This window comes from Pyxicephalus adspersus, chromosome Z (genome assembly GCF_032062135.1).
Source record: "Pyxicephalus adspersus chromosome Z, UCB_Pads_2.0, whole genome shotgun sequence".
Taxonomy (NCBI): Eukaryota; Metazoa; Chordata; class Amphibia; order Anura; family Pyxicephalidae; genus Pyxicephalus; species Pyxicephalus adspersus.
This window is the reverse complement of record NC_092871.1, coordinates 89019879-89043347: the sequence shown is the minus strand read 5'-3', so window position 1 is coordinate 89043347 and position 23469 is coordinate 89019879. Positions and strand designations below refer to the sequence as shown.

At 44.4% G+C, this 23469-nt stretch overlaps 1 protein-coding gene across 1 annotated transcript in view; it reads left to right on the top strand.

The window, feature by feature from the left end:
• Window positions 1-1333: 1333 nt before the first annotated feature.
• Window positions 1334-23469, top strand: part of MSN (moesin) — a 35890-nt gene continuing 13754 nt past the window's right edge. Inside the window, exons 1-2 of the mRNA XM_072431158.1 lie at window positions 1334-1491; window positions 22207-22290. Coding sequence (XP_072287259.1) covers window positions 1480-1491; window positions 22207-22290 — 96 coding nt within the window. The 5' untranslated portion in view covers window positions 1334-1479. The remainder of the gene's footprint in view (window positions 1492-22206; window positions 22291-23469) is intronic.

Genomic DNA, 23469 nt, shown 5'->3' with positions numbered 1-23469 from the left:
CTAGCAACCCCTCATGATCTACTCACAAGAGTGACCCCCATCTACAAAAACCCCAATACACAGAACCCTCTGCCCCATGTCCCTAGCAATCTTTAATGATTGCCACACACCCCTTGATAAATTGCCCCCTGTCCCCAGCATCCCCTAATGAATTACCCCTGTCCCCAGAATTCATTGATGAATTGCCACCTGTTCCTAACATTCCCTGATTAATTGCCCCCTTTCTTCAGCAAACCCTAATGAATTTTGCCCCTGTCCCCAGCATCCCCTAATGAATTACCTCCTGTCCTCAGAATTCCGTGATGAATTGCTCCCTGTCCTCAGCATCCCCTGAGGAACTGCCCCCTGTCCATAGCATACCCTGATGAATTGCCCCCGTCCTCAGCATCCCCTGATGAATTGCCCCCTGTCCTCAGCATCCCCTGAGGAACTGCCCCTTGTCCATAGCATACCCTGATGAACTGCCCCTGTCCTCAGCATCCCCTGATGAATTGCCCCCGTCCTCAGCATCCCCTGATGAATTGCCCCATGTCCTCAGCATCCCCTGAGGAATTGCCCCTTGTCCATAGCATACCCTGAAGAATTGCCCCTGTCCTCAGCATTCCCTAATGAATTCCCCCCTGTCCTCAGCATCCTCTGATGAATTGCCCCCTGTCCATAGCATACCCTGAAGAATTGCCCCTGTCCTCAGCATCCCCTTATGAATTCCCCCCTGTCCTCAGCATCCCCTGAAGAATTGCCCCCTGTCCCCAGCATCCCCTGATGAATTGCCCGCTGTCCTCAGCATCCTCTGATGAATTGCCCCTGTCCTCAGCATCCCCTGATGAATTGCCCCCATTCCTCAGCATACCCAAATGAATTGCTACTTGTCCTTAGCATACTCTGATGAATTGCTCCCATCCTCAGCATGCCCTGATGAATTGCCCCCTGTCCTCAGCATCTTCTGATGAATTGCCTCCTGTACTCAGCATACCCTGAAGAATTGCCCCCTGTCCTCAGTATCCCCTGATGAATTGCCCCCTGTGCTCAGCACACCCTAATTAATTGCACCCTGTCCCCAGCCTTCCCTGATGAATTGCCCCCTGTACCCAGCCTCTCATGATGAATGAATTGCCCCCTGTACCCAGCCCCCATCCTGATGCCCCCCCTCTTCTCCTAAGAGTTACTTTGTATCTTTTTCTATTTTCCGCTCGCGCCGTGGTCCGCCCACCCTTCCTGTCTGTGGGCGGAGCCTGAGGGTCTGTAGGCAGATCCCGATGGGTGTGTGGGCGGAGCCGGAGGGGTGTGTGGGCGGGGCCGGAGCCTGTGCCGTGCCATGTCTTCATTTCCCTGGGTGTGGTCAGCGCTCAGAGCTCAGTGTTCCGTTAGCGCAGAAATCTTATTAGCAGAAGGAGCGCTGATCCGTCCACATCCCGCCTTCATCTGTATGGAGAGGAGCCCCTAGACATAACAAGACACAGAGCCACCTACCGCCTCACAATGCCTAAGACTGTAAGTAGCTGCTTTCCCCAAACTTTCCCAGCCTGCCATGGGGGGGCCATGAGGCTCAGCAACCCACAAAACATTCACAACCCAAATAAAGCGATGACAGCCACATGGCTGTATTTATGGATCCTTTTCCTTGTGTTCAGTGACCCCATCACTTAATAAAGAAGCCCTGTCATTGTAGGGTCAGATAAGCTCAGCCTGGAGAAGAGGGGGTTCTCTTTTATTGGGGGGCATGTTACTGCCCCCCATTAGGCTACCCGCCCCATCTGTCTCCATATGCTGCATTCCTCCTGCTGAATCAAACATGATTATTAATACCCCAGGACCGGATTTCTGACATATTTGATGTATATAGGAGATTTGGGGTGCCGGGTCCCCCCCTCATTAATTGCTTTGGTTTGATCTGCGGCGTGGGACACCACACTTTGGGTGGTCCCTGTACCCCCTGGTTGTCACATGCTGTGTCTCTCCTGCATCTCTGACACAACAGGGTCCCTTTAATACCCATAGAAGATTATTATAGGTTCTAACATTTCTAGGTACTTTTTGGGGCCCCCCCTCTGATTGCTGTGGTTCAATCAGATGCCTAAATAAACTTGGAGCCGGCGTGGTCATAGGGGCATCTTCAGGCTCGGTTAGCCATGCTTGTTGTTTAATTTTTGCGCCATTTTGTCCATGGTTAGAGGATGTTCAGTGGTCACAGTTCCCTTATTCTGGGAAATGACAGCCCATCCTGTGCTGCTCTACAGCCATTAGGAGCCCTATATCACTGCAGAATGGGCCATCGGATAGATATTGTGCCTAACGACGGATTCCAAGTACCGTCCCGGGGGCTAAAAAAAAAAAAAAAGTTCTGTACTTCATCTTGTCTGACTTTTTTCATCAATAGCAGCCATTGTGTATCTCTCAGAAAACAGAACAGGCTTTGGCAAACTGAACGTCATCCCTTCAGGAACAGTTTTTGCATTATATCTTTACATTTTTCCAAATGTCCAACCTCTTAGTAGTTTGGGTGACAACTTAAAAAGCAGGATTGGGGATAGTGACAGAGTGTTGTCACCGTATTTATTATGGATTATTTTACTTTTGTAATGACATTGACCTGCTAGGGAAGCTTTCCTTTTAAATCCCCACCACCCACCTACCAACCTAGATTCATGGGTCATGGGGGTACTGGGATTCCCTCTTATTGACCCAGTGAGAGGCAGGAAGACTTCTCCAAGATACCCCAACTCTTTATTGAATAGAAGGGCTTTGGGTGAACGCTTGATGTCATTTAAATACTATGGGGGTAATTCTGCCTTGACTGATTGCCATATGGACACTGATCCACTGAGCCATGTGGTTGTGTTCCATTGCATCCAGCCCCATTACCTAAACCTAATGCTAGGAGTGAGCCCTTACCCTGAATAACATACCCCTAGGGTTGGATATGTCTTGCATTCATGGCTTAGAGAGCTTGAAGTGACTCCACCATGGGGGCTGCCATTGCTCAACCTAAAAATTCAGAACGTGACCTGAACAGTCATGGTGCCTGAGCTCCCTTCTTTCCGTCCATATCCCCGGTCACAGACTCTGCATCATCACACCCACCATTCTCAAAGCACGGCTCAGCCATGGTGGCCCCGTACTTTAACACTTTAACATACAACCGTTGGCTTCAAATGCAACTTTAAAATTCTGCCTGAAGTCCCAGCCAGAGTTTGGAGGTAAAATGATGATGTCTTTAAATTGTACCCCTTGTGGTGAGTCATTTTGGATTGGGGCGTTGCTAGGCAGGGTGTGGTGCTGGGGGGTCCACACTTTCCCGCATTTTAAGGAAGACAGTTGCAGCGTTCTGTGTTGGGTGTGTGACTCAGGGAGTCTCCCTCCTTGTCTTCTACTGACAGGAAGTGACCAGCTTTAACCCTGCGCAGCAAAGATCACTTATCCCAGTGAACACCACGAGTCCCAAGCTGCAGATAAACTTGCACTGTTTTCTTTCTTTTTTAAAAAACTTTTTGGCCTATTTTCATTCTTTGTTGCTTCGGATCTCCTTCAGCAGCCGGAAAACTAAAGTGAAAGTATCGTTTGGTGTTATCTCAAATACTCCAATGTATATATATTGTGATAAATTGCTCACAGGCCCCTGCACCCCACTAATATGGGCCCTCTGTCCCCAGCATCCCCTAAATTGTTGCCCCATTCCCTGATGAGTTGCCCCCTCTCCCCAGGATCCCTTTATATAGTGTCCCTTGTCCCAAGCATCCCCTAATTTATTCCCCATCCCCTGATGAGATGCCCCCTGTCCCCAGGATACCTTTATATGGTGTCCCTTGTCCTCAGCATCCCCCAAATTGTTGCTCTCTTGTTCCACCAATCCCCTCATATGGTTTGCCCTATCCCCAGCACCCACTGATGAATTGCCCCGTTTCCAGCAACCCCTAATTTGGCGTCCTCATTTCCAGAGGAGTTGCCACTTGTGCCCCCACCCCCTAATAAGTTGGCCCCTGTTCCCAGCACCTCCATAATAAGGTGCCCCCCGTGCCCAAAACCCCTTGATTATCACCCAAAAATGATCATTTTGTTTTGTCTTAACAGCTCCTCTGTTTTAATTTTTTTGGCTCAGTTTTCTCATGCTTTGTGCCCCAACATGCCACAAACCTGGCCCACGTTGGAACGTGTTGTGTCTCGTTACCTCTATAGAGGTGCTGGGTTGTTTGAGTGGCTTTGCCTAAATACCAACCTGGCATCTTGCATTGTTAAGGAAGAACTGCACATTGCATCCAATGGTGAGCTGGTACAATACATTCAGACAACGTGCACACTGGACCTGGATTGTTTTTGAAATATATTTGGTTTTCTTTGTATTTGATGTTCAAATTTAACTAAAATCCTATTTATAAAAAACAAACCCTGACTGGAAAATATTTTGGATTTCAGTTTGTGACATAAATAAAGATTGTAGCTGGATTCATGCAATGAGTCTGCACATAGCTGCAACCGGCAAATGTGTTCCTTTTATCCAGGGGATGGTGGGTAAGGAGGGAAACTTGTCATGTCCCTTGCTACTCTGGAAGCCGGTGCTCTACTCTGCTGTACAACGCCATGTAAAGTGGGAAGGCCATTGACTTTTGCCAGTACAATCTAGGGCTGCCCTCTCAGGATGGGTTTCCCGGAAGTGACAAAGTGAACCCTGCCTGCTGAACCCTGGTACAAATGGCCACTCCATTGGAAGCCCATGCAACAGGGTACCAGTGCTAGAGTGCAGTTGGAAAACAGAGTACTGTGACCTTGTAAAAGGAAGTTCATGTACAATAATCTTTGTGCCAGGACCATTAGAAATTATTTTATTAGAAGGTCTTTTGAAAATAAATGTTCAAAGAGATATGCTCTTTTCATTTCCTGCGCATATTGCTCCCATCATACCTTTTGCACTCCCCTCCCGCACATACTGCCCCTTCTTATAGCCCCCATTCTCCTGTCCTTCACATCCTGCCCTCTGTCATATCCTCCACACTCCCCTCCTGCTTAAGCTACCCCCCCCCCCAAGTCACATTCTCTGCACTTCTTGTTTTAATTAATTTGAAGTGATATTTGCTGGGGTCACTGCCATGCTGCTCAATGTTTTCCTTGCTGGAGAGGAAGCTGTACCTGAGGATCTGTAGTGAATAGATTCCCCTGCTTTGTTCGTTAATTGTTAGAGATCAGCCCCTCTCCTGCTGCTTTTTAATTATTACCCCACCAATCATCGGGCCACCAGTAAATGGAGGGGCAGGAAGGCATGATAATAATTTAATAAGACATGCCCCACCAGTAAAGACAAGGCAGCAGTTTGACAGAGCTGCATTAAAAGCTTACAGAGGAATCTACCACGAAAGACACCAAAGAAGGACAAACTAATATTTATTTTTAGATATATGGTTGTAAGTATTACCAAGTTTATTTAGCTGCTTATCTCTCTGCTTTTAAGGTTTTTTTTAATGGGAATTCACAGAAGAAATCTATCTCTGACTCTGTTCTGCTTCATGATATATGGACACCTGACCATCACATCTGTATAAGCTTGTTGGACATCCCATTCCTAAACTATGGCCAATAATTTAGAGCTGCCCACCCCCAATGACCAATACTTTGTAGTATCCCTCTTTGTAGTTATAACATCCTCCACTCTTCTGGGAAGGCTTCCACTAGATTTGGAAGCGTGTTAGTAAAAATTTGACGCCATTAGTAAGATCAGAACTTGATGTTGGGTGAGAAGAGCTGGCTTACCATTCTAATTCATCCCAAAGGTGTTCAGTAGGGTTGAGGTCAGGGCTCTGTGCTGGACACTCAAGTTCCTCCACACCAAACTGGTGACCCCATGTCTTTATGGAGCTGGCTTTATACCCCGGGGTACAGTCATGGGGGAACAGAAAAGGGTCTTCACCAAACTGTGACGGTGTACACATACTGTTGGTCATATAGTAGATGTGATGGTCGGGTGTACACATACTGTTGGTCATATAGTAGATGTGATGGTCAGGTGTCCACATACTGTTGGTCATATAGTAGATGTGATGGTCAGGTGTACACATACTGTTGGTCATATAGTAGATGTGATGGTCAGGTGTCCACATACTGTTGGTCATGGAGTATATGCCCTAGTCAGGTATTACAAACTTTTGTATGCCTGAAACTACATTTATTCTCTTTCAACAGATCCTCCATGACAGTGTAAAGGTTTCTGCACACATTAACCCACGTTGGGTGTTTTGCAGTCCTGCCAGTGAACATTTTACAGTCTTTGCAATGACACATATGTGGTATTCTGTGGTGGAGGATCACGTTGCTTGCCCCACTGCACATTACAACACTTCCTTCCTGTCAGTAGCTGGTTTTGGGTGGAACCCCTTTACTTTTGTTCTGAAGCAGGAAGTTGCTGTTCATCCAGCACTGCTCTTTACTATTAATCATATACAGCAGGAACGTATATTCAGTATCACTACAAAGCAGAGCATTTCAATGAAATATTTTTTAATGTTTATAGTTGCTGCAAATTCAATCACTGGACTCCTAGAAACCATAGAACATTAAAAATAATCTTTGTTCATCCTTCCATTAAAGCCCTGGTCTAGGCACTTCCTGTAGATGAGTGACAACGCCCTGTTTCTGTCTCCTAGTTTAGAACTTGTGTTGTCACCTAGTGTTAGATTGAAGCTTCTGAAGTATCTGTTTTAATGCATAATACACAGACATTGATTTCCTGTATTAGGTCTTTATTTGAACACTTACTGTTATAGGATGACAACGCTCAGTGTCTGTTTCCCGATAAGCACCTATGTTGTCACCCAGGCTTCTGATTAGGACTACACCTGGCTTTTTCAGCACTTGTGACATAGGAGTGGTCCACTGTTGTCACCATCCCTGAGAAATATCAGGAGTGCATGTAGACAGGAAGTGGCTCCAGGAGATGTAACCTATCCTAAAAAAAAGATTTGATCCCTAAATTCTTTGGCCTCCATTGGGGGTTTTCCATCTTTTTCTCTTGCATGTCTCTGCAGACATTTTACGTGGATGGAATTTTGTAACGTCGTTTTGAACACAGCTGAGTCTCTTTGTATTCGCTGTTCATAAGATGGGGAATCTCGTATCCTCCGGGGGAGGTCTCTTGGCACCGGATGATAAGAAGCAAACCTTGTTCCAGCTTGAATGGGAGCATTTTTTTTGGCCGGGGTTCTGTGACAACCCCGGTCAAGTTTGTACTTGAATGCAAAGCATAAAGTCAGCTCGGGCAAAGCAAATGGGGCCGAGGCACTGCTGCAAGCGATGATTTTTATATTCCTTTGAATTAAAACAAAAAAGCCTGTGATTGGACAGTGAAAGGAGAAGCAGAGGAGTGAAGAGCTTATCATCCTTGCTATTTTCTCACCTCAATCAGCACTTTCTGACTAATTCAGCTGATTGTCTTGTTGTGTTGCTTCTTTCTCTTCTGCTCCGTTATAGCTGTAAAGTCCCTGGTGGTGCCTCCAGCATGCAAAGGACTACATATCCCAAGATCCATTCTGCTGAGGCGCTCCGTGGGTGGTCTGCAATGTTTTTTAGTGTGTCAACATGCCAGCTTGTGCTACAGAAGCGCAAAGGCTATAGGTGACCCCCCATTGCTAGTGCAGGGGCAGTGTTGTCACCTGAAAACAGGAAGTACCCCTACCGGCTGTTACTGGCAAGATGAAAGTCCAAGCCAATGTTGGGTTGATGGGCCGTTGTTTTATATCCAGCCTGTGACTAAACCAGTCCACCCCCATTGGGAACCTTATACCCCCGCACAGGAAACTTCACATCTAAAAGTCGGCTGATGATTTCCCATCTCAGAATAAAGAATCTGGAACTTAGAATATCTTGTGAAGTTTGATGCCTGATGGGCAGCTCTGTGAATGGAGTGTTTGTTGGTTTCAGCTTTCCACCCTTTAGATGAGCATTAGCTTTCATTTTTCAGCCTAATATTCCTTTATCAGTAATGCTGCCAGTAACATTTCTGTCTAGGGGTGACAACGCTCACTCATTGTACTGCATATATAAAGGAGCAGTGTTGTCACCCCAGGATCTCATTACAGAACCCCCGCCATAAAGGGCATGGGGTTTGTAGTTGAGAAAAATAGCTGCTAACAATGTAACTTGTAAGAATCCCGCAAAGGAAGTTATTAGTTAGCTTTTTAACCTTTATTGAACAGATATAACAAAACACTTTTCAATATTCAACATAACTTAAGGAAGCATATTCTTAGAGAAGCATAGGAAGCCAGTCACCAAAGGGCCCCTTTGAGGTTCCTAAGGACTCTGCATTAAAAATCCCATAAATTGTACAGCATATCTGTCTATTGGAGAAGCCATTGGTGACCAACCCACACAGCCAATTTATGACCTGATAGGGGGAGACACATTGACTGACTGTGTGATCATTTTCTGAACAAATAAAGTTAGTTTGTATCAAGTCCACCTCTGCCACCCTCCTCCTTACAAAAAGACAAAAAACTAAAGATACAAAGTAACACATTGTAAGTTTTGTATCCACTTTGTCCTCATCTGCCAATCAGAAAGAAATGTGGGGGGTATGGAGGAGGTTACATAGGAAGTTTTTTATGATTTTATTACAGTGGGATCTTATTTAACCCATACTTTACCCCAGCCAACCCTGATTTGATTTTTTTTTATTTTTTATTTTGTTTTTTTATTCTTTTTTTGCCAAGTCTTGATCTCCAGTATTGTGAAACATTTTTAATGTAGGGCCCGGGGCGTAGGATTCTGTCATATAGATACCAGAAATGACTCATTGATGTGAAGCGGATTTGTCTCAGACCTTCTTGCACCCACCCATTTTTTTTCTTTTCTTTTAATTTTTGGGTTATGATAAGCTCCCCTGCTTTGTGCTTTCTGGGGGATTTCAGTAATGGCTTGTTAAGGAGTGTGTGTAATACTTGTGCTCCTGCCACGCCTTGCAGTTAGCTGTCTGCATCCGGTGCTCAGACAGGCAGGATGTGAGCTGCTGTTTTAGGTGTAGCCCCACTTCACGGCTCAGAGAGGAATTTTTAAAAATTCACAAGCACATATTTATTACGATGTGTAATGGGCCTGTAAGGTTATTTTTTGAACTACTGTACACAAACAATATGCCAGAGGAATAAAAAATGTGTGATGGTTTGAGGATATCCCCACCCTGTGATATAAAAGTCTGTGCATGCCGAACAATGCCAATGTAAAGCTGCGTACACACGTCAGATTTTTATCGCCCGATAATCGGTATCGGCCAATTATCGGGCGAAAATCTGCCGTGTGTACAGTCGGTGTCGTCCATCGTCCGGACGACCGACCTGCCGGATCCACGGACGATGGACGACAGCCGATCCTAATGAAAGGGAAGGGGAGAGCGCACAGCAGGGTGCCGCTCCGTCGCTCTCCCCCTCCCCTCTCCATAGAGCAGAATGGTGGTGTATGTACAGCACCGTTCATGCATCGTGCACTCCCTTGTCGTTGGAAAGGATCGTGAAAGATCCTTTCCAATGACAAAAATTGCAAGTGTGTACGCAGCTTAACCCTTCTGGGTATTTATTACTTCTTAAAGATCAATGATGTCTCCAAATGTTTCTTTAGAAAGAAAGACTGGTTCACAATTGTTTAACACAGATCAGCCTTAACCATAATGGCTTGCTAAAAAGTCACAATGTTGCAATCTGAGAGGAGAGTGAGGAAATGTTTTTCACCACACAGCCTGTCCAGGGCTGGGCGCTCTTTATATCCTGTGGTTATGGCATGCTTTGAAATGTCATGGAGGATGGAGCAAAGTGACGGTGGGGTGAGCTCATCCCTGTGCTGCTTCTTTCTCCATCCATTCCCAACCAAGGGGTGGGTCTGTGACAGTCTGGGCTCACAAAAAGTGTTGACTGATGCTTGCAGTTCTGCAACTCAGAAGGACACCTTGTGTCAGGGAAGTAGTACTGCAGGGGACATTGCAGCATTTAATTTTTAGGAGTTCCTCTTTATTCCTGGATGTTTATACATTTGTATCCACATTCCTCATTGTTGAAGTATTTGCTGTTCCTCACCTTTGTGTTTGCCTTGGTGCAGATAACAGATTCCTGTTTACTTTGTTGTAGTTTAATCAGCTTTGTATATTTATACAGCTCAGGAGCAGAATCAGAGATCCCACACAAGCTTCCTCTGCCTAGACCTCAGGAAGGTGAATGTGTCTGGAGGGGGGAGGGTCTCCCTGGGGGCAGATTTTTACCACTATTGCCCAGCATTTATTTGGTAAAATTGGCCATTGATGCCCTGATGATGTCATAATGCCATCAATATCCTAATGTGCTAGAGATTTTCCTGTGCAAAAATCTGCCCTACGCAGTGCAGTCCTTCAGATCTGTGTAATTTGAGGGCCTGTTTGATAAAGTTGTGTAATACAGTTGTAGCGTGTATAGTGAACCCGAGTGCCCCCTTCTCATCGATCCCATCCATGCCATCTCCTGTTTTTCTACGTAGGACCTAAATACCCCTTGGTAGCTTCAATGTTGCTATTCCCTGCGTGGGTGGTGGCACGGATTCTTTTGCGTATGCTTCAGTCAACTTTTTACACACAAACTAATTTACCTTCTGAAAAAAATTGTTACTTTTTTTGTCCTAAATTTTTTTTTTTTTTTTAAAGGTTGCATTTCACTTTAAAAGCCGGAGCTTGGCAATCTTTCTGTCCAATGGGCTACAGGTCTGCAATATCATGTGATCATCGATGATGATGTCATAGTGTTCATATAGGCGGGAACCATGCAGGCTGTATCCTGATTGCAGAGCTGCTGTCGAATACGACGTCATCTCAGAGCTAATTTATGAGCACATCCTTGGTGCCGGGCATTGTGGGTAGAAAAGGGTAAAATATTGGACAAATATTGTAAACGTCATCCTTTTTGTGACTCATTCACACCTTCCAGTTGCAGTGCATTGTGGGAATGCTTGACTTACTGTAACATAGCCTACATGTTGTCATTGCATTTGTTTTCTCAGACATGTGAGTGTGAGCATGCACCCCGCATGGTAATGGACGACACAAGGGTGTGGTCGCACCAGAAATAATGACAGGAAGTGGCTGTAAAGATTCTGTAGGGGATCAGCAGCCATGGTATGTAAGAAAAGAGGTCACAGGTGTCACTGCAATGCAGGATGTTGTTTCATAAGGAGGAGTCGCTGAGATACCAACATGTAACCCACTGATACTTTCACTTCCGTTTTTCTTGCAATAGATGGAGCAGCGCATGTGAAGGGCCAGGAAGCTGCAACCATGAATCTGTTTTCAGTTTAAATTTCATCACCCTGAATACAGATCACATGAAATTGAAGTTTAAACTATTAGGATTTTTGCCTTTCCTGGCTCCTCCCCCTCATTTACATGCTAAAAAAAAGTTTAACTTAAATCCAATGGTTTCATTAAAACATTATAGACCCTGTGATGTCATCACTGGGTCGTTGTGCTTCTCTGTGCAATGCAGACAGATTGGCACTGGTGGGTGGGGACAGCAGGGTGCTGTATCAGATTGGTGGATATCAGCCTTTGGGAATGGGCGGGCCTAGGCAGGTTGTATTTGCATAGGTTAACGCCCACATATGATGCTGATTCTCATAATTCAGGGGGCAATCAGGAGGGAAGAGCTAAATAATGTGAGTTCTATGCGGCTTGCTGCAGCTTCTAATGCACATGGTGAAAAGCATACATTGTAAGGTGCAGATTTAGGGAAGTGGGGGGCAGAGTTAGGGAAGTGGGGGCAGCTGTGGGGGGCAGATTGAGGAAGTGGAGGCTGCCAGAGGGGGCATATTTAAGTAAGTGGAGGCGGCCAAGGGGGGCAGATTTAGGGAAGTATAGGCAGTTGTAAGGGGCAGATTTAGGGAAGTGGAGGTGGGCAGATTTCAGTAGGTTATATAACTTGCCAGTTTTGATTATATGAATTTTCATCTCCTGCAGCCAGTTGATGTATCGTTCCTCACCCCCGCCCAACATTTACGGTCTGCACTAGGGGCGTGCCAGTGTTCGCTCCTTACGGAAAAAGCTGACATTCTCCCTGCTCACGGCCTTATAATGGTCCAGTGGCTTTGTGATTCATAGGATTCCATCTCTTTTATAAGGGCCGCCTGTTGTGCGGTTGTCCTGCTGCCATTTACTATTTTTAACACCTAAATAGGACGGATAGAAAGTTATTTTTAGCTGCTGGTTTCATATGGACACACGCCCTTAGTCTCAGACAGTGTTAAAATCAATGTAAATCTTCACTGACATTTTGTCTGCTAATAAAAAAAAAAAAAACCTCTTGGAAATTGAAATAATTGTTTTGGTCCTTTTCAGCTCTGTTGATCTCTTGCAGCCTCTTAGCAGCCAGTAATTGGGTAAAAATCTCCTCTGCTTTCTGCCCGGGTGACACTTTCTTATGAGATAGTTCAGTTGGGGCACCTAGAGATATAACTAACATTTTTACCTTCATTTCTGTGTCCCCTATGGGAGATTTCTCATCACATCCTGCTGTGGTGACCACTGACACAGAGACAGGAAGTAGGGGGATAATAGTAAAAACCAAAGGCACTAACCCTTTACTATTCAATCCTAATAAAATCTAAAAAAGTTTACCTGGTGTTCAATCCCAATTTTTTTTTTATCTAAATACACCAGAAAGTCTTTTATGGAGCAATTGTACCTGTCAAAATATTTCTATTCCTGTCCATCCAGTCCTGAGATGTACACAGACATCACAGCAGTGCAACCGAGCTTTTGTCTGGGCAGTTCAGCAAACACTGCTAGGTCAGTGGCCCGCCCCCAGGCTGTGATTGGACAGTAAAGAGCAGCAGCAAGAAAAGGTCATCTCTCTGCTCCTTTTTGCCTGTTCCTTGTCAGCATACTGCACCCCTGATTGGAGTGGGAAGGGCAAACAATTAGGGCAAAAAAACATTGCAGGTACATCATTCCTTTTGAAAATGGCAGATAGATACAGACAGTGACGCAGGAAGAGGAGAGGACAGAAGAGCTTACAATCTAGGAGGTGGGGGAAGTATCACACAATAGGAGGGGGATATGGAATGGTGGGAAGTAGTGAGGGTTTAGGAGACGGAAGAAGACGGGTAGGTGAGGGGGAAGCGTTGGGTTTTATATGAGCAGAAAGTAGGAGCAAGCCGAATAGGACGAGGAGACCATTCCAGAGAATCGGGGCAGCTCTAGAGAAGTCTTGGAGCCGTGCGTGTGATGAGGTTATGAGTCAGGAAGGGAGTAATCTCAGTGTTCTGTATTTGCTCCCTCTCATCACCCCGGTTAGTTTGCTGCAATGACATCATAATGAAAGCGCCCTCTTGTGTCTGAGTGGGTGCCATGCGAGTCGAGGGAACGCGGCGGCTCTCGGTTGTGTCTGCCCAGAGCTCTCTGGAATGTCTCCAGCTTCAGGAGGAAATGGATGACTAAACTCTTCCTATAGGCTACGTAAGCGGCTGAGGCTTTTCCTGGCTCGCTGCGCCTCTCCGATCCTTATTTGGCCGTCTGGCTGCTGTTGCTCCTCGGTGATGCTCCAGCTTTCCTCGCTGTCTGCTCCGCTTTTGTGTTTTGTTTTTTGTCTGTGAAGTGGGGATATTAAAAATAGGATAAAATATAAAGAAATACAATGTGAAGATATAAAAGAAAAAAAAAAAGTTGGACACTTATGTTTCTGCTAGCAGCTGAAGTCACTATGGCCGCAGCAATGCCCGTGCTCCTCAGCAGGGACTGCACTGTGGAAGCCATGGATGGCTGCAACAACCTGCCTTTGAGACCTACAGGGGCATGTGCAGTAAGGCCGAGGCACAGGTACAGCTAACTACCCACCCTGTATGGCATTCCCCTTGCGTATGCTGTACACCGTGCGTATGCTGCACACCACCCAGAGATTTGATTGAGAGCTGTTCATGCCAGTGTGAAAAACCAACCTCCAATGCCAGTGGTGCAGGCGCATAGTGTACCCCATATGGTGCAATTTTTTTCATTGGGGGTAAATTTACTAAGGCTTCAACCCTTTGCGGTATCCTGCAAAAACCACGTTACTGATATCATCAATGCAGGACCTCAACACTTTAGGGGTTTGAATACATTGAGCACCCCAGGGTTCCACCCATTGGGAGTATTCTGCAAAAGCCACTCCCATTTTCAGCCCGCCTCCTTGCTGACATCATCGATGCAGGACTGCCACACCTTTCTGTTCCATTAAAAATTAAAATAGTGTCTGAAGCAAAAACAAAATGTTCCCTTTTTTTGGGGGTTCAATAAACTTGTGTTTAACAAGTGCAGAGAAATACTAGCTGATAACTTTCTGTGCAATCCGCTTCATTGTTCCCAGCTGTAGCCTTCATGAGACGTGTTTAGTAGACCTGGGCCAGGGTGACAACTCTGCACCTCTATATAGCACAGTGAGCGAGTGTTGTCACCTTAGCACAGGAATTGTCAAGATCACCTGGATTTTTATTTTTGTTCCTCTTTTTATTAAAATCTTTATCCAAGCAGATTTTTTTTTATAGATTTAGGATTATTTATAAGCCCGGCTTAACATTTTCACAGTGACTTAACTATATGTTTCAGTGGGACGCCTTATTATTATGCTTGCTGTCGCTGCCTTTTTTTTTTTTTTTGAAGGGCTTCATTGTATTTCTGCCAAAACTGAAATGGAGTAACCCCCCCCCCCCCCCCCCCCACGCCTTTTTGGTAACACATACTTTCTTTGCTGTGCTTTAATGAGTCTTTTGTTCACTGGGGTGGAAGTAGCTGAAGGCAAAGGCCGCACTGGGCCCGGGGTTGATGTATTCAAGAGCTGTGTGGTGGCCCCGTCCAAAGGGCCACAGCCGGAGATTGAACGAGTTTATAAATTGGGTGATAGTGCAAGGTCTGTGTGCTGGTGTCATGGATCAGCGCGTCTCGTACACTCGGCCAAAAACACTTCTTGTGCAGAGTCAGCATCCTATCTGCAGCAGCTGGCTTGTGACCCTATTACCCTGCAGAGGTCCGGGGGAATTTCTAGAAAGCACAATCCAAAAAAAGTAATACATTTCTGCAATTTCTATCATGTCTTACCCCCACTTCCTGTTTGGGGTGACAACGCTACCTCTGTAGAACTAAAATCCCCACCAGTGTTGTCAGCCCTGCCTGCTGGACTGCAGAGCTCTGTCATTTCACTGCTTCGTTCTACATGCATACAGTGATATCACTTCAAGCAAAACAATGCTAGGAAAGGGCTCCTGGGAGATGTAGTTCTGGGGGGGGGGGGTTTACATTAATAGGAACTGACCCATGCAAAAGTGATGATGGCATCACAGGGGGTAATAGAGTAATAGAATTATAGGTGACTCTTGTGATCTGTGAACTGCTCAGTCTGCTAACTTCCATTAAAGTTTCACCAGACGGTGTAGCTAATTATTCCGAAAAGTTAATGGGTGGCAGACGTCACATGGTCTTACAAGTTTAAAGCAAACTTATCCCCTATTTTAAACCCAAATCTGCCTTAGGATTTGTTAAAAAAAAAAAAATTTGCCTTCTGTCTGGTGTTGTCTGCCAAGTTCAATAGCTGCAGCTCGATTTTCAAGCTGAATGACGCCCTTTTAGGAAGATATATTAGTTGGGTCATCTGCACATTTTTTTTTTTTCTGTTTTTGCGGGGGAGGGGGGCTTTAGGCAATAGCAGACCATGTATTGGGTGAGTTAAAATGCCGCTTGTAGTTTTCACCAAAGGCCTTTATAAAGGGGTGACAACCCAGGAGCACATTTGAGAGACAGAACAAGGACGTTGTCACCCTATAACAGGAAAAACCTTCATGGCAGGACCACCAGGGAATATTTCAATGATGGCTGTCATTTAACTGATAGGAAAAAATTTTTCCAATTTGTTTTTAGGTTTTGTGTTCTCGTGTCGTGTTTTTGGTCTTGGTTGCCAAATCTGTTTTCCCACCTCACCTTTGCCCATTCGTTTAGAGGAATTCTTATCTTTTGGGGACACACTATGGAAGTGTTGTAAACACGGTCACACCTAGGTAGATCCCTCACCGCATAGCCAAAAAAAATTTGGATTGTTTCAGCTTTCCGTGTTAGGTCTTTGCAGTTATCACAGAGGAGGGAACGGGTTTCCCGTAGGATGGATGAATAACCTTTTTCGAGGGAGTAGATGATGGAGCAACGTCCACCCCCGGGAGGTCATTGCGTGTAACTCTGCTTCCTCCCAATTCTTCATGAAGGAGCTGGCCAAAATAGGATGCTCCGGGTTGTGATGATCTTGGGCTCCCGGGTGGGCACATTATATCGGCATAGAAATGCAAAGTGTCGCTATCTCACTGGTCAGAAGAGTGAAGTGTTCCATCATGAACGAGTGACCTTTTATGTTTACATCAGTAAAGAAGTAATGGGGGAATATTTTCATACAGTGTTGTCGGACAGTTTGATGTCAAAAAGGTCAGATCGTTTTTGTTGCATTATAGTGCCAAATTGTTCAAAAATAATGGACTTTATTCATGTAGAAAAACACATGTTGTTGCAAGCCATTGCCTTCAAGCAAGCTGGCCAAATGACCATTTTCATTTTTTAATTTTCCATTAATAATGTGAATGCTACCAGAAGCTCTTTAGATGATACATTTCATGACCAAGAATTGTGGACACCTGACCGTCTTTGACACCTAAAATGGAGTTGTCCTCCTAGATCTTCCTCCACGGTTTTGTAGGGTGTCTGATGTTGGATGAGATGACCTTGTTCACTATTCTAATTCGTCCCAAGGGTGTTCAGTAGGGTTCAGGTCAGGGTTCCCAAGTTTCTCTACACCAAGATGGTGAAACCACAGAGCTGGCTTTGTACCCCGGGGCACAGTCATGGGGGAACAGAAAAGAGTCTTTATAAAACTGTGACCCCAAGCCTGGAAGAGCCCAATTGTCTACAATGTATTGGTATGATGGGGGATTACCAGGACCCTTCACTGGAGACAACCGGTCTCCATACATCCAGCCACATAGGTAGGTGAGGTCAGGTACTGATGTTAGATGAGAATACCGGGCTCACCATACCAATTCATCCCAATGGTGTTCAGTAGGATGAGGTCAGGGCTCTGTGCAGGACACCCGAGTTCCTCCACACCAAACTGGTGACCCCATGTCTTTATGGAGCTGGCTTTGTACCCCGGGGCATGGGGGAACAGAAAAGGGTCTTCACCAAACTGTGACCACAAGGCTGTTTAATGGACATACCTGAGCTCTGTCATTTCAGAATGAGGTGTGTGGGTTAACATACTTCTGGCCAAGTACTGTATCTTATCCGTTATTTTTCAGTGTTCCATATTTAGTATCTTTATTTTTTTTTCGGCAGCTATTACACATAAACTCGTGCCCTGTAGAGTCATTCAGTGGATTTGGCTTATCTTCCAACTGATAATAAGCTCACAGTGTCGTTGTCATTGAATGAAACATACCTCCCACCCCTTCCTCTTCGGATATGTACTGAGATGCCGAATGCTATTTTAGGAGGGTGCTGCTTGTTTCCTGTCACTGACAACCCTCGGGTTAGCTGCATATACCTAAGCTCATGTATACTTTATGGAAAGCAATACGTGTATGTGTGAGCATTTGTGAAATATCTAACCCTAACATGGAAAAACTAGAAAATTTAGATGAAACCAAACTGAAATGTGAAATACAATAAGAAACTTGAAATATATAACACAGAGAAAGCCAAATGGGGGGGGGGGATGTCCAATTCTTAGCTGCCTTACTATCAAGATCCTTTACAAGGCCAGGAGTTGGATCTAGGTTGGCCAGAGGCACTGGTGGTATCTAGATCTCACAAGGGTTTTTGGTGCTTCTTTGGTGTTTCATGGAGGAACCCTTATTGAAATATTCCTTGAAGATCTTTGTTCTGGGATTTCAGTAAAAAGCTGACAACGATGTTCCAAATGGTGACTTCAAGTGGCATGGTCATCATCTTGGAAATAGAGAATTCAAACATACAGCTACTCAAACCATGATGGCAGATGTGAACCCCGAGACTAGGTTCACTTCTTTACACAACCATACATTGTGCAAGTTGTGCCCTCCATTGCTTTATGGCAGTCCATTTCTTGGTAGCCACTTCTTGTCTTCTTCAAACCTTCCAGTGATGGCTGCATCATCATCTGGGAACCTTCCCTAATAATGCCATGCAACTATCACTGGGGGTTTGAAGACAAGAAGTGGCTACCAAGGAATGGGCTGCCATAGTGCAATGGAGGGCACAACTTGCACAATGTGTGGAATGTTCTACAAAGAAGTGAACCAAGTCTCGGGGTTCACATCTGCCATCATGATTTGAATAGTATGTTTGAATTCTATATTTCTGAGGTGGAGTATATAGACACAAATTGCGCTTTCCCTTGAGGGAGGCTTGGTTTAATTAAATGGGTAATCCTTTAAGAAATGGCAAGCCTTTTCATGTGATCCAGAGCTCGCCTGTGACTGAGACCGAAAAGCACAGAAAGTTTGAGTCCAGCAATTTTTACCCAATGTCTGTAAGTAAAATTTACTTAATAATCTTGGTTACTGTATAACTAAACCAGCAATTTGTTCCTTATTACTAGTAAGCGTCTCCGCGACTCCAGAATGTGCTTCCCATTATTTTTAGGCTTAACAAATCTGGAATTCATTGTGTTTCTCTTTAACTGTAATTTGTTTTGCATTTACCATTTTTTTTAATGTTCTAAGTCGGATACTTCAAATTCATCATTTAAATCTCGTCCTTTGCATTCTTCATTTTATTACATTTAATTGAAGAAAATTGCAAATGTGCCTTTCTTTAAAATTACAGATTTCGACAATATTTGATTTTCTTTGAAGTATTGTTACAGTTACGGTTACAGAAAACAAACACTATACTGTGCTGGATAAATTGAGTGTTCTGCTTACTGTTTACTTCATTATGGGAAGTTTATTAGGACCGAATATATTTACAGTTTAGAATGTTTTTTTAAAGCCAGCCCATTAACAGAAATTGGCCCATGTTGTGCTAATTAATCTTTTAAGTTGAGTTTGACATTTGCATGGATGACGTGTTGGTCTGCATGCTTGTTGCATTTTTTAATGTCATATCCTTAGAAACATGCCTGCCTTGGGGCCAAGCTACTGTTGGTATGCAAATGGGTCAAGATCAGAGTTAAAAATCCAACATGTCCAGTAGATTTTTTTCTTTATATGGCTGGCATGGAATGTCTTATGAGAAAAGAATCAAGCATGCTCAAATATATCTTCTTACGTCAAACTCAAGTTCCCAGCTCCACTTAGAATTTAGGTGGGGAAAATGGTGCTTGTACAGGTGTTGTTCCTCCTAGGGTGTTTGGAAATGGTCCAGATTTGTCAATGTAACATCTTGGTTGGACAGGGCTCATCTCAGGTGGGTCTGGGATACCAGGGTAGGGTGGGACACTTTAACCACTGGAATTGCGGTCTAATTTATAGACCAGGGATCCTTCAGGGGTTCCCTGAGCAATAGTGTCAGTTTAAGGGACCCCAATGATGTTTTTGGTTATCTGTAAGGGTGACATTCTTCCCACTGGCCAGCAATGTAAGAGGAATTCCTCTTACTGACCACCACACTAATTTACTTTGATCTGTGGATTATAGCAGGTGTTCTCTGAAAGTTATTTCAAGGGTTCCTCCATGGTAAAAATGTCAATAAAGGCTGCCCTAAATTTGGGGTTTGTTCTCGACACCTATTGGAGCTGAGGAAGTCACTTGGATTTACCTGAACCTATCCTCAGTTCTATTAAATTTGATATAGATGAAGGTTGAAACATAGTTTACTGACGTTCTGTACCAGAAACTCAACACTATGGGGCAATAGGGGTTCCCTATCAAGCCAATGAAATGCCTCATTCATATATGCGGGATGTGGACTATCGGGAAGATAATCGGGAAGGTGGACTAGGAAGAGAGAGGCCACCAATCAGGAAAGTGGACTGGGAATTGAGAGGTTTATTTTTGGCCATAGCTGTGGAAGGAAGGGATGAGTGTTTTCCAATGTTTGGCCACATAGTGTATGATTGTCACTAAACTGCCAAAGGACAGGAATTTTGGGCTTGGTCATGGTGAAGAGGCGACAGATGAGCTATGTGTGTAGTGTAGTCCACCTCATCTTGTGTCCAAAGCCTTACACCGTATGGTTTGCGAGTCGGTTTCATTTTGGTTAGATTGGGGGGATTCTTTTTTTGGCACTTTATCATTGTCTTGTCTGGTTGTATTGTTCAAAAACAAGAATGTTTAGGAGACTAGCCCTTTTATATAGTGCAACATTTGTCCTCAGATAATCTCATAGTTAGGTTGAAAAAGACATAAGTCCATCTCCATCTCTTGTTGCTCCTACCACCCATTTCTGAGTCTTGGAGCCCCCAAGCTCGAATCGGTCTATCCATCACATCAAATACGAACATGAGAAAAAATCATCAGGGCAACATCAGGAAAGTTCTGTGCCCAAAATGAGATCACTCTGAATGTATAGAATTACCAGATTTTTCCATCAATATATTTTTTTCTTCCTCATGGCAAAGGCATACACCAAGGCCAGGATTCATTAGGATCAGATTGTGATTGGTTAAAGAAACATCATTGTCACACATGGATTGGGCACCACCAGATCTGAACCCCATGGAGAATCTTGGGGATGTTCTGGAAAAGACTTACAGCTCCCCCATCATCAATACAAGAACTTGGGTGGAAATAAATGTTGTGACATTGTATAAGATTATATAAAAAATGATACCACAGGGACTGTTATAGGGTGTGACTTTTTTTTTTTGCCAGGCAATATATTATTGTGTATTCCAATAGGTTTGGTACTCTCAAAAATACAAAGTTTTGTATTTATTTTTGTAAATCCTTTAAACAAACTGCAAAGAAACAAGAACTAAAGTTGTTGCTGTAGCAGCTGATCTTATCATTTTCTTTTATGGGAAATTATTAATTGAGGACTATTGGTCTTAAGCTGCGTACACACTTGCAATTTTTGTCGTTGGAAAGGATCTTTCACGACAAGGGAGTGCACGATGCATGAACGGTGCTGTACATACACCACCATTCATGCTCTATGGAGAGGGGAGGGGGAGAGCGACGGAGCGGCACCCTGCTGCGCGCTCTCCCCTTCCCTTTCATTACGATCGGAGGTCGTCCATCGTCCCTGGATCCGCCAGGTCGGTCGTCGGCTCCACGTTCTGCACCGACTGTACACACGGCAGATTTTCGCCCGATAATTGGCCGATGCCGATTATCGGGCGATAAAAATCTGACGTGTGTACGTAGCTTTAAGCTGCGTACACACGGCAAATTTTTCTCGCCCGATAATCGGTATCGGCCAATTATCGGGCGAAATTCTGCCGTGTGTACAGTCGGTCGTCGTCCATCGTCCGACGACCGTCCTGGCGGATCCATGGACGACGACCGATCCTAATGAAAGGGAAGGGGAGAGCGCGCAGCAGGGTGCCGCTCCGTCGCTCTCCCCCTCCCCTCTCCATAGAGCATGAACGGTGCTGTATGTACAGCAACGTTCATGCATCGTGCACTCCCTTGTCGTGAAAGATCCTTTCCAACGAGAAAAATTGCAGGTGTGTACGCAGCTTTAGTCTTTGTGGTTAGCTAGGTTTGGGATAAATCAACTTTCAGCCTTCTTTATATCTGAGATATAAATTTGAATTCTTGTCTTGTGTTTGCTCACCACTTCACTGATATGCAGAGAAATTTGAGTGACTCTATTAGAGGTCTCAGGAATGTACTTACTGATAGCTGTACCAGGCTCAGAACTGACCAGGCAGGTGGAGGAGGGGAATGTGTTCCATAAACTACATTTTGTGATCCATATGTGAAACCCGTGCCGTGTTACAGCTGCACCAAATCCATAAACTGTTATCTAAATCTTTGCATATGTTGTATACGTGAGTCAAATGTTAACATTATATGTGGGAAGGTAATGCCAACATTATGTTTGGCTGCAAAGATTCTTTGATAAAGGTTGATGTTAACCTAATGGTTGTCACTCTTGCACAGTTTCTCTGCTGGACACCAGATCTTTTCCTCCTAATGTAATATCAAATAATGTACACACAGTACAAGCCATGTTTGTCGTTTTTCACCCTTTTAAAGAATGGAATAATATAGCTGGGAAGTGTGGCTTTTCTTACTAAATGTCCTCCACGTATTCAATGTCTTTTCTTTTGTCCTCTCCCTCAGATCAGTGTACGTGTGACCACCATGGATGCAGAGCTGGAGTTTGCCATCCAGCCGAACACCACCGGCAAACAGCTCTTTGACCAGGTGAGCAGCTGTCTAATAATGTGTTCCTTCTATGCTTTTTTTTCAGGTAGGGGCAGACAAATTTAGGATTTGTAAAGGGAAAATGGAGGGGGAAGCTACAGATGAGGCAGATTAGTGAGGTAGTTACCCATTACAGGAAGGCTAGAGGTAGACCACCAATGCGTAGGGGGGCAACTAAAGGGAGAGGTCGCCACTGGGGATGGGGGTGCTAGAGAGAGAGGGAGTACTCATAACCAATAGAGGTAAACTAGAGGGAGAGATAGGCCAGGAATGAAGGGCAACTAGAAAAGGAGAAAGTCCTCCAATGGGGGACTAGGAAGAGAGTGGCCACCAATGGGGAAGGGGGACTGGGAGGAGAGAGGCCACTAATCGCGAAGGGGACTAGGAAGAGGGAGAAGCTTTTATACTTTTAGTCCAATTGCCTTGTTTTCTTTAATCCAATCTTTGCTTGTTATTGATAATTCCTCATCACCACTGTGAAACATGCAAAATTCTCCTTAGATCTATTTTGAGATACACCTTTGCAGAGATTACTTTTTTTTTTAGTAGTTTTCGAAGAGTCGGTTTTATTTATATGTTTTTTCCTTTTTATACTGTTGGCCAAATCAAGATCTTCCGGGTTTTGTTTGCCATCTTCCAAATATAATTTTATATTCGAATTTATATTTGAAACTTTTCTAACAGATCAGTTTTCCAGGAACAAAAACACATCCAGAGCAGCAGTAGCTTTTGATATACGTGTTCCCAGCAATCCATAGGTAGACGTAGACACCCTGTGAGCCTTCTTGTTGGCAGGCGCAGCACTGGGTGTTGTCTGTTAGCAGTCATGATGACGAATGTGATTTATTATTTGTACTGCCAGCTTGCCAAATTCCCCTAAAGCTGCCTGGTCTGGGAGGGCGTGGAAGGGCTTCTAAATTTGTCTTGTGGTCTAGATTTGTCACTCTAACCGGCAATCAGTAGATGCAACTTTACTTTTTCTTTAACTATTCTTTTCCAGATGTCCGCAATTGATGAATTTGTTGAGTTTCAAAGGCTGAAAGTCAGAAAAAAGCCATAACACTGAATGTGGGAAGCATGGGCTTGCCAAATATATTATTCAAGCCCAGTAAATCGTTATTGCACATGATGGGTCACAAAAACTGCCAACTTTTGGGGGCTTAGCACTTCCCCTTTTAT